The 12251-nt window shown below is 38.6% G+C and overlaps 1 protein-coding gene across 1 annotated transcript; it reads left to right on the forward strand.

The window, feature by feature from the left end:
• The first annotated feature begins 1991 nt into the window (after nucleotides 1-1991).
• LOC135696231 (uncharacterized) lies at nucleotides 1992-11853 on the forward strand. The gene is made up of 4 exons (XM_065215550.2): nucleotides 1992-5504; nucleotides 5886-6133; nucleotides 8664-8789; nucleotides 9490-11853. The coding sequence occupies exons 1-4, from the start codon at nucleotides 4700-4702 to the stop codon at nucleotides 11098-11100; spliced, it is 2790 nt and encodes a 929-aa protein (XP_065071622.2). The 5' UTR covers nucleotides 1992-4699; the 3' UTR covers nucleotides 11101-11853.
• The last annotated feature ends 398 nt before the right edge of the window (nucleotides 11854-12251 follow it).

Here is a 12251-nt window from a genome sequence, read left to right on the forward strand (position 1 = left end):
TGAAAAAGTTCACAGCACAACTTCCTTTGAAACTTTGAATACCGTAAATCCTCGAATTACCCCCCCCTCCGAATAAGCCCCCACCCTAGAACTACAAATTGTTAATAAGCCCAAACTGCTACCGTGAATTCTCGAATTGGACCCCTCCATTTGATGATTTTTGCCATCTGAGGTTGCCCATGGCGTTTTATTGAATTACCACAACAAATTCATACTTTTGGTAGTAATTAATTAAATGCTCATAAAGAAATTCCTACTAAATTAAACGAGGTCTTTTAATAATGTCTTTTTAATGTCTACATGACAATAATTTTGTAAGCCCCCTCGTATCTACCCCCCTCGAATAAGCCCGCATCCAAAAATATCAACAATAAATAAGCCCCCAGGGGGCTAATACGAGGATATGCTGAACTCTACATGCCGAAACAGAGATGACCTGAAAAGTGATTGTTGTTATTTTTTTAGTTTCAAGTTGACGTCTTGAATTTCTTTGAACAGTATTTCACATGATATTATTGTTGCGAACGAAAACAATTTCATACAGTGGTGAAAACCATTGTTTTAGCTTTTGAATGATGGACATAAAAACACTACGCTTTCTTGTGAATATTCTTTAACCAAATCGCATTAGAAACTGGACCACTATACCCGCTGACCTTTTACTGCCTTCACAGTAACGGTTGAGTCGAAATACCTTCACATTACGCAATGGGCAAAAAGTGGTTTAGCAAATTCTGTACGCCATGCCGTTTTTTTTAAATTGGCTACACCATTTTCAGGGAATTTGTTCTCTTTGAAATAGCCTCATTGCTTGAGTAGCTGACTATGATGTTGTTGAATCAATTTAGATAAATTAGCATACCAATTCCGAAGGATTTCTGGATCTGGGATGTATAGACAAGACAAAAATATACCTTGATAAATATGCGAGTTTTGCTTGATTACTTGGGTGTTTCATTTTGAAAGGTTCATGCACTACTGACTTGGTAAAGAAAAGTTTGGTTTACAGACTCTGAAGTTCATGGCAAGGCTAAAGCTGAAAATTAGGGCCCACATTAACAAATAACTAGTGCCTTACACTACAGTGTCCAATAGACCATTCTATAGTGTCCTTGACTGTCCTTGACAACCTCATCACTGTAAGTTGAAAAGATTTTGCAAATGTCATCTTCTATAAATAGTATTTCTTGTAAGTGTTATTGTTTTAATTAATTTTATCGAATAAATAAAATTTAAAGCTGAATTGTATAAATTTTAGAACCAGGCCCCAATGGCCAACCTATAACCTTTTTTTCAATTTTGAAGTTATATATAATGCTCTTTGATGTCATTTGTTCAAACTCAAAGGAAAAAAAGTGAAGGTTTGTGACGTCATCACATTGCCACTCTTTTTAAGGCCACGCAAAAAATGTTTGGCCTAGGGCCTCTACACGCAGAACCATAATCCGGCCCTATAGTTTCCCATTTGATGGTTCGAATTCAGCAGTATTACTATAGGCAAGTCTCGCGGTGGTCTCTAGTACACCTTGTTCTTTTGTAACTTGTGGTAAATTGCGATTATATGGGGTATAATTAATGCTATAGACTTCACTATTCGCCCCCCCCCCCCATTTCTCGGCAGAATCAATTTTTTATTTCGTTTAAATTCGATGAGATAATAATGGGGGAGGGGTAACATTTTGCCAACGCACTTTTTAAGATGTAATGCTATGGTTTTCAAGCTGCCAAGTTGGCCGTAGGGCTTCCTTTAAGGGAAAATTGGCGTTCCGTGTTGGTAAAAGGGCGTTTTATGGTGTAATAATATTAGGTAAAAGGGGCGTGTCATAATATTTTTTGTTTTGTCCACCCCCCAGAGCCTTATAGCTGGCACCGCCGTTGGATCTCTGTTCCCCCTTTCCCTCAAACGATCTTCTCGTTCTATTCCCCAAAATCTTTTCAACTGAGCTTTTCATAGTCATTTCCTTCCAGAAATTCTCTATAAGTATTATGTATCTTGGTTCTAAGTATTATTCTCTATAATGGCACTTTCAAACTCATTTTCATTTCAACGGCTGAATGTATAATAGTTTGTTTTGTGCTGGCTTGTTGCTTCTCAATTTTCGTTTTGCTTACCAAATTTTTAAATTTCATTCAAGTTTTGTTAACGTCTAGTGTTCCGTATATTCTAATAAAGAATAACATATGACTTCTTTTCTAAATAAATATCATCAGGCTGTAGGAATCGAGAAAAAGTTAGATCTCATTTTGATGCATGTTATTGTAGATATATTGAGACATCTTAGGTCCCAATTCTCCTTACCAGCAAATATAATTTGTTGCTTTCCTAATCAATGCCGAAAAAACTATCGGCAGCAAAAAATGGCTCTTGTACCGAGGGAAGGACACACACAAATTGATTCCTTCACGCAAAACGTCCAATTGACAGCCAGGGTGGGAGGGTAAAAGAAAATGCTTTCAAAAGGCAAAGATATCTATTATTTCAATATTGTTTCATACTTTTCCTGCCATATCCTTGTATTGTTAAAACGCAAAAAGATTACATCGGCATTAAAAATATGATACGTCGCCTCAAGGGGAAAACAGGTTTGGCTAGAAAGTGAAACAAGAGGGAACGGCGGCCAGAACAGGAACAACGAAGTTGTTTCGAACGATCAATTACAGACATAGGCCAATTTCGACTTCACAATCAAGATGACATTAAAGGCCGTCGGCAGATGTTCAAGTGGCTTAAGCCATCAATCAATCAATTTAAGGCAAATTAAGTAGGTTTTTAGATTGGGGTTTCGACAATAATATATGCAATACGTCAATTGGAGACGTTTTGCGTAAAATAACTGATTTGTATGCAACATTCTATGTTACCAAACGGTTGCACAAATTACGTCACATTACGTGTATTACTTAGTTATATACAACGCATGCTTTGTCATGTTTCGCACAAACGGGATAACAGAAAACCATTCACTATACACTCATTTTTCTATAAGAAACAGGCTACAAGAAAGGCTAGGCTCAATTTTTCGAAAGTCAAGAAACAGCCCTACCCAAATTGAAAAAAAGCTAAGAAATTTTTATAATATGCAGTTTTAATTTTCCGAGTTGACACTCGAAACAGTCTTGCCATTGAACATCACTGTATATTGCAACTTAACACTACACTTAACATGCAGTTTGCATCCATTCTCAGTATTTTTTACACTCAAGAAGTTTCCATTTAAAAATTTGTTTCGATTTCAACTTGACATTGATGAAGTTCAATGAGCTCAACTGTTTACAGATCTCATTGGAGTTTATCTCTGAATGTGAGTGAACTAGGTATTTACTTTCCCTTGGAAGCACGTTTAAAAAATTCATTACCTAAGAAATTTAAGAATCATGTAAGAAACTTTTGATAGCAAAATAGCCAGAACATTTAAGAAACTGCCTACCAGCACCGGACCTTAGTTTCTTATAAAAAATAAGTGTATCGGTATTATACTCGCTATTCTAACGACAAAGATGTCGTTATCGAAGGGGTGTAATTATATTGCTTATCGTATTTTGTTTCATGTTGTAGCATTATTGAGTATTTCGTTTCTGTGGAAATGGTTTGAGCAGGTCGTATTCATTCATTTCATTCAAAACTCTGAAATACAGCATCCGTATCCTAATTTCGTGTTTACGTCAGACCCAATGCTGAGGTGACTATGAATTAAGACCAAGGAGGAACAACACTTTGGTAAAACAGTGAACAAAAATCAAAAACTACAACGAACTCGTTCAACACCTGCATGCTCTATACTGATCAGATCTGGTGTCTTATCGTCTCCCATTAAGACGGGGGTACGAACCTAGGCATTACTAGGAATGAATACACTATACTACTATGTGTTTTATTCTTTCAGTAATTTCACATTGACAACAATCCGGGACTGTTTACAATTTAGATGCAGCGGGCTGAAAATAGAGGAAAGAAAGAATGCACGGACAGTCATTGAGGTCATTGATGACTGACTACACATGGCATGTTCAGATTAATTGATAAAACAATGTAAAACAATTCGGATTGAATTATAATATCGCTATTTTAAGCCATAAGTTTATATGATTAAGGACAAAGGTAAATGCACAAGAAAGATCTATCAAATTCAGTGTCAATCCAAACTTTCGTAAGTTGTCATGAACTTGCGCTTATGGTTATGGACAAGGATTTTTGTTTTCACAAGTAGACTTGCGTATTCAAAAAGCGGTGGACGGCGACAGTATAGGAAAGAATGAGGGGAGGGAAAAGGGAAGGGAGAGAAAAGGATGAGGGGAAAGATAGCCTGTCTTCCAAATTGCAGATTGAATGATTCATGGTACGCAGTTCTTGTGTGCTACGAATAACAGGATCTCTAATCATCTTTGTATCGAATTCTTGCACACGCGCGGACAAAATGAGCTTGGAATAACTACAATTGCAAAATGCCAATTCAGCTGAAAATCAGGCACGCCTAATTGAAAGAAAACTATGACTACAAATAAATTCATCAATATTAATCGAATCTTCAATGAACATGCCATTAATAAGTAATGGCAGTAAGCGACATTGAGTATGCAAATAGTCCGTTATCTTGTACAGCTTTTGATGGCCTAAGATAAATTTGCTAGCATTTCACCTAAGTGTGTTATTTAATCTTGGCTTAGTGGGAGCTTCATATCACAACTTTTTGCTAGAAGAATGAAAAATCGAATAGAGCCTGCAATTACACTGACTGATTACCAAACAATAAGAGAAAATGTCGAAAGAAAGGTTCGAAGACGACGAAGCCGATCGACACCGCCGGCTTCTGAGATAAACGCAATTGATGAGCGGCCGAGAATAGCGGAATCTGAGAATAGCAATGCTGCTTCCTCAGGGAAGAAAGCACCACTCAAGTTGTTACAGGAACAGGTCGTCGACGTAGTATCAGCTGAAAATTATGTAGAGTATCTGCACAAAGAACTGAAAACCAATGTAGTACATAACAGCAGAAGCAAATCAGATCAGTTCAATACTGAATCAGTCGATGCTTTAAGAAGAAAGAAATCCTCGAATGTACTACCGAGTATTTTTAGCTCTACGCGCAAAGCAGCATCGAAATGGAGGCATTATGTTTCGCATAAGCGCGAAGATAGCAAATTCCGCAAGCATTTCGAAATACTAAACCTTAAAAAACTTCTGGAGTGTGGTGAAAAGCGCCGTAGTACTTTGGTTAGGGAATCTTTCGGTTTTCTTGAGGAGGAATTTGATGGTTACGATGGCTCCAAACAGAGTATGGATGAAATTGCAAGAAAATCTCATGTGAAAAGTAAAGAGCTCATTAGGTACTTTATAACTCTCTCAAATTCCAAGAAAGATGACAGCAAGGTCGATCTTGATTTTGTGGAAACGCTGATAGAAGATGGCGCTGATCCGAATTGGCCTGATAAACATGGTCAAACTGTTTTACATGAGGTAGCACGTATCTGGCACCCCGATGTAGCACAGTTTCTGATAGAGCATGGTAAATTAGAAAATTACCTACTTGGGTGGTACCTGCACGCCTTCTAAAACCTAATAAAACCTTTTAAAACGAAAATTCATCCTTGGAGTTTTATATGGAGTTTTAGATGTTGTTAATTATGTTCTATATTTACCTTGGTTTACATAATTCCGGGGTAGGATTAAGGGTAGTGCTTGGTGAGCAGCATTAGGCCCATTCTTGAAATAAGTCCAAATCAAAACAGACAAGAAGAGGAATAAACCCAATAAAAGGCCTCTTTTGTGCTGCTACAGCATCGGGCCCAATGAGTTGTCTGTCTTGATAGTGGTTGGTAGTAATAGGCCAAGCGCTATTCCAAAATATACGAAGAATAAATACTTACTCCATTTCACATTGACACAGGTGCAGCAGTGGACAAGGTAGACAAGTATGGAAGAAGTCCTTTGCATGTTGCGGCTGCCGTCGACTTTAGCGAGATGGTCGAGTTTCTATTGTCAAAGGGGGCGGACATTAACTTGAGAACCTTGGGTGAAGAACAGACCCCTGTTCATTATGCAGCAAAAAACGATGCATGTAACTCGCTAGCAACTTTGCTGGACAAAGGAGCTTCGATTGAAGACAGAGATTTTAAAGAAAGAACTCCTTTGCAGGTGAGGTCCTCTGCTTCTCTAAAATTCGTTTCTGATTGGCAGGTCCGCTGACAGGGGAGGGTCGCCGGGGCAAGTGCACCGTGGCCCGGGCTCATTCTGGGCCCTGTTATTATGGAATCTCATAAACTGCCATATTCTGGAATCTATGTTCGTTTTCAAGTAAGGGGCACACACGCATTGGTTGCCCCAGAGCCCGGCCTCGCTCTCGGCAGGCTTGCTAATGGGTTTTCTAATTATTGAGCTCAATGCTAGAGTTCTTTTACCTCAAAAAGAGGTGTCACCTAACCAATAAGAAAACTTTCGCTTGGGGACTAATCGAACAAAAACAACAAATAAAACAACAGCAACAACACCAACAAATGCACTAGCTACAGCAACCGCGACAGAGGTATCATAACACTGCATAATAGTGAGGGGATACATAAAGCTTAAAAATATACTTGGACTACAAAAGTATAAAATTTCACATAAAATCTCAGTCAAGAAGTCTCCCGAAGATAGCAAAAAAGGGCGAATGGAAGGAAGAACAGAAGCCCTTGAAAGCCATTTTTAGTAACAACGTCAAAAGAAGGTTTTGTTAAGTTAAGAGGTTCTTATGACCTGTTGTGCAGTACACTCGATACTAAGGATCTGGTTGCTAACTTATCAAATACTCTTGGTATTTGAAGAAGCAGCCACGAAGGACCAACAACAGTGACAATCATTTATAAGTTCAGCTCAGATATCAGCTGACCTGAGCACATCAAAAGCGCTTTGACACATTGATAAATGAATTTACTCACGCATTTTGCGCAAATAGTTCCTTTCTGAACTTAGTCTAATTCTTTTCGTTTCCTTGATATGCAATGAGATACATAAAGACAGTTTCGAGACTATTTTTAAGTTGACTATCCTTTTAATGCCAGGATGCTCGGTCAACCACAGCTCATTGGGAGTTCTTTTCAAGCATTTTAACTTTGTAAGTAACCTGCCTGGCCGTTAATGAAAGTAAAATTGGGCATTTCGGCATTCCCAAGTGGCCGTTTAGCCGTTCATTGGAGGTGGTCGCAGTACGGAGGTTTTTGAATGAGATTTTGACCATAAATTCGGCAGAGACTTTCTCCACTGGTCGCAGATTTGGAGTTGGCCGTGGCACAGTGATGGTTATTAGAGGTTTCATTCTAGTGCTAAGAACCCTTGGTAGTTTGTGACGAATGGTTCTCTCATTAAAACTTTGATTGTTGATATTTAGGAAAATTTTGGGAAAGGAGTAGTCATGCTAAAACTCTTATGACAGACGTTGGGGAAAGAAAGAAAGGGTGACATTCGGTTCAGTTCAGAGCGCACATCAATGTGAACAACAAGAAGCTATTGCATTGATTGAGAGCATTGTACTTCTTGAACAGAAATGTGCATCTTCTTTGCCTCGGGTATCGAGTATAGTAGGCCATGTTTACACATCGAAAATGCAGACAATGCACTGATATAGAAAGTTATCTACTGAATCGATGCATATAATTGACAAATAATAGCAACACATTTAAATAAGTTATTAAATAGATCAAATATTCAAGCATTATATTAACTGTTTACTCTCTTTTTACTTCGTACTCTGTTTTTAAAAATAATAAAATAACAAATTTTCATCTCAGAAAAAGTGGGGGAGCTTCTTGGAGTGTTCTTCAATCAACTTTTGCTAAGCTAGAGATCTTTGAAAGGGCATTTCTATCATATGCAAGCAGCTCTTCGATTTTTTTAAGCTTTGCAGCTAGATCTCGCTATTCTCTTTGCTTTTTGGGAATCTTCTACAGAAGACTTTTAAAATCACACTAAATGTTGCATGAAAAGTTGTGACTGTAAGCAGAGCGTGACTGGAAACCGGGCAGTTGTTTATGTTTGGAATAAAATGTGATGAGGAGTGACAATAAGAGAGGTTTACTTCAACTCCTTAAATAACCACATCGACTAGCCATCCGGGCGAGTCCTCTTCTGCTTCTATAAGCGCCTTCTCGTACAGGCTCCCAAAAACATGCCCCCATCTAAGTCTAACTAAAAGCCTCCAAAGGTATTCTCGTGTCTCTTCTTAGATACACGGTATTCTTAAAAGCAAAGGCCCTTCCATCAGGTTGCCAAAGCCTCATTCTAGCGGGTCATCTTCTGTTTGATCTTCATTCCTTTTAAATTCAACGCACCCCATTCATGGAGCCCTTTATGTTTAAGTTCATCTCCAAGTCTCTAGTTCATAACTACAAGCTTGAATTTTTATATAGATGAGAAATTATTTCACCAAAGAATTTATTCCGTTAAAATTATTTCCTGGGTTTTACATAGACACTTTAAGGGGCCCATCGGGAAATCTCCCTGTTTCCTGCCTAGCCACAACGCCCCTGGCCTTTTCATGGGGGGGGGGGGGGGGAATTCGATGACCAGGAGTCTATTCCCGCCATGATAGGCACAGTAGTTGTATGTTATAAGGTTTTCTTTTTTAGTGATTTTATATAAAAAAGTGTTGTTGTGTACTTCTTCAGTAATATATTAGATCTCATTGCAGCTTGGAGCGGAGCTAGACAGATCGGAAGCATGCAAAATCTTGCTGAACGAAGGAGCACCGGCAGGGGTCTGGGACGACAGCGGAATGTCGTGCATGAACCTGATGATCCAGAAAATGCCACCAGTGGTAGGTGGAAACTTTTCGCGAATTCATGGTTGTTCCTGGATTTGAAACACTAATTCACCACGAGTTCTGATGACAGCGTTTTTGCATGAATTTATAGGCACCAAAAGATTGATCAAAATATGTCTACATTTATATTTTTAGTGCTATTTAGTCTGTCTAGCATTTAGATCTATGAGACAGTTTAGGATAACGACAGCTAGAGCATCTTTAACTCTCAAAAAAAAGTGAGTGATTTCCATATATCCCATGGTTTACTCCAATAAGCATCAGAAACGAATAGCAAATTTAGAGAAAACACCAAAATTCTCATTAAATTTTAGCGGAAGAACTACTATGAATCTCTTTTATCACGGTCTTTGATAAAGAAGACTGACTTGTGTCAGTTTTACTCAGGTTCTCCTTGGTTTTTTCTTTTCTTTAAAATGACTGAACTCTCCCAATATAGTAGGAGTCTTATGACTCAGGCCTATTCCTCCAAACCAAAAGTAAGCTAAATTTCAACATGACGACACTGCACCCGACTTTCATGCAGTTTGATTAGGCTCAAATTTGGACGATTGCAGTTTGAATCAGTGCTGCAACAATTAGATTCGGCTTTTTTAGCCCTCTGCCTCGAAATGGGCCATGGATCATAGGTCTATTATTTGGTAATCTACTTTAGCCTAGCGTGTTTTGCAACTTTTCTCTGTTTTTTTAACAGGCTCTAGAAGCGCTGGACCAATTCCACATAAAAGACCGGGCAAACCGAAAGCAATATTTTTATCTTTCTTACCTTGAGCCACCAATGTCCATCAGTCCAACGAGTGCAAAATCCTCACTAAAGGTTGCAGTGGAGGAGCAACAGTTCGCAATTGTCATGCACCCTGTTATGCAGCGGCTGACTGAAGTGAAATGGAAATGGTTCGGCAAGTTAGGTGCATGCGTTCATTTTACGCTTAATCTTCTGTTCTGTGTTACATGGACTGCCTTGATATGCTCACTGCCCAATGACATCAAGGATCTGTACACTCCACTTGGGAAAAAGTCCTATCGCATTGTGTTAGAAATAGCAGTTATATGTGTATTGTTTTACTGGATGATAAACGAATACATGGAATACAAAAACTCGATACGAGAACGTGACGAGTACAGTCGCTGGCGGGAGAGCGAGCTTATACGGGACTTGAAATACTGCCACCCAAGATGGCCGGAGGAAAGGGCCTATATCGAGCGTGAAATAGCAGAGCTGGGAGACTTGAAACCAAGTTACCTCGTTGATTGGTGGAATTATTTCGACTGGTTAACATACGCATTTATAATAGGCACAGTTATCTGTCACGTGGTTTCGGTCGCGAAACAGTCAACGAGTGCGTTTCGCGCAGAAAAGGGCGTGGGCTCTGCCATGCTCGTGTTGCAGTGGACGCGGCTCATGAAATTCGTACGCGCGTTTCATCCACTAGGTCCTTTCGTTGTCATACTCAGACATGTTATATCTGACACCGGGCGCTTTGCATTTCTTTTCTTCATCTTCTACATTCCATACGCTGCATCTTTGTGGGTTTTATTTGGCAAAAGATCCGTAAGCGGCTATTCCAACTTTGAAGAACTTGCGTATAATTTGTTGCAGATAACTGTTGTCGGCGATTTTGGGTTCGAAAATTTAACCGCAGTTGACGGGAGGATGGCGCGGTTGCTCTGTGGTACTTATATCGTCGTAAGCGGAATCGTATGCTTAAATCTATTCATTGCTCTCTTGTCTGATACGTTTCAGCGCGTATACGACAACGTGCAGGCAAACACACAAATGCTACGAGCGTCGAGAGTATTGAACTTTGAAGATAATTTTGCTCCGAAACGGAGAGAGAAATATCAACATAAAATTCAAATGCGCTGTTCGCCGGAAGTTAGTTATTACGATGACGATATGACGGATCCGTCAGAGACGGAGCTGAAAAGAATGACCCATCAGATAAAAGCAGAAATCGACAATGTGAAGAAGTATCTCCATGATAAATTCGGAACCATTGAAGAAGATCATGAAAATAATCAGCGAAGCACAAGACAAGACACAGCAGAGGAGAACGATTTAACGTCTATTAAACAGGAAATAAATGTTCTTAAGTCAAATCACGAGCATTCGGTTAAGATTATCAATATGCAATTGATGTCAATCAATTCGATGCTGTCAGAGGTCCTAAGTAAGAAAAAGAAAGGGGGGACAAAAAAAGGAACAGGGAAAGCTCGCACGGAGGAGACGTCAACAGCAGATGTCCACAGTAAAGTTGTTGCTGTTGCACCGATGTCTCTGAATCAAAACGAGTCACACGCGTAAGATGATCCTTGGGTAAAATGAAGAAGGAGTAAGGCTTGTTATAAAAGAAACATTTAACAGCAAATGCTGTAAAAGTTGAGTCAAATGATATTGAAAGAGATTTTTGAAATGAGCCCCAAAAGAGCTTCGTAAATTTTTGATCCACTTACTTCCCATTGAAATGTTTCCGACAGTAAGGTTGAAATATTAGACAACGGGTATAGAACGCTTGGTTGTGTAGAGATGGAATACGATACACATCGTTTAAACAAATCGAGAAGATGGTGACAGCATACGATTTTGTGACTTTTTGAAGAATTTTTATTTCTATAAATTTATAAGTTTGAAATTTTTATCATGGACCCTTGAAGGACATTCTTACTGACCGGGCAATTGTGTCGACAATTAGGATTCATGCACTTCACAGAGACTGGTAGAAGGACGGAATCTTATCTGCCTATGCATTAACGAGAAAAATTACTTATTTTCTCGAAAGCTGTTCTTGATTCAAAAGTTGACAGGGGCCGTTTAGCCTTCAATTTTCAAAGGTAGCTCAAGTTCCAAACCTCGCCTAATCCCGCACGTAGTTGGTGCCTGTGTTAACTGTCAAGTTCCAATTTCAGGTGTTACAAATGTAAACTGTTACTCTTCATGTCTATAGTGTCGTCTGCTGTTCGTTTATATTTAGATTTCAATTCATTAATGACTTATTCTTAAGTATAAATGAAAAATTTCATAATAAAGTAATGTAAATGCACGCTTCGATAAAAAACATATGTTAATATGTTAATATGTATGTAAACTTTTTGTAACTATTATGTTAATACTGTGACTAAACATGAGAAGTGAAATTCAGCATAAACCCGCATTTAAGAACCTCAATTCGTAAGAAAGCAAGAGCTATCATCTTGGAGGATGATTTTAAGAAGTAGATAAGTCTGCTTTAAAACATGGGGGAAAAGGCAATGGTTCGCTAGTAGCACGAGAAATACAAAGAAATCTAGAAATGAAGCGAAAAGACGAATTTCACAAACGACGATTCTGTTAGAATGAAATATTTCTCAAAAACTGAAAACAAAAACATGATACAGTAGGCATTTAGACGTTCAAAATGTGGAAAATATGAAATTTTGCAAGTCAGATATTAATGTGAGATACATGCGGAATTTTTG

Source organism: Rhopilema esculentum, chromosome 14, assembly GCF_057945365.1.
Source record: "Rhopilema esculentum isolate cy_ngs chromosome 14, ASM5794536v1, whole genome shotgun sequence".
Classification (NCBI taxonomy): domain Eukaryota; kingdom Metazoa; phylum Cnidaria; class Scyphozoa; order Rhizostomeae; family Rhizostomatidae; genus Rhopilema; species Rhopilema esculentum.

Bases quoted from the DNA above. Each gene is read 5' to 3' on its own strand.
- LOC135696231 (XM_065215550.2), top strand. From the start codon at position 4,700: ATGAAAAATCGAATAGAGCCTGCAATTACACTGACTGATTACCAAACA. The intron at 5,505-5,885 runs GTAAATTAGAAA...ACATTGACACAG, and splicing joins ACAGTTTCTGATAGAGCATG to GTGCAGCAGTGGACAAGGTA. The intron at 6,134-8,663 runs GTGAGGTCCTCT...ATCTCATTGCAG, and splicing joins AAGAAAGAACTCCTTTGCAG to CTTGGAGCGGAGCTAGACAG.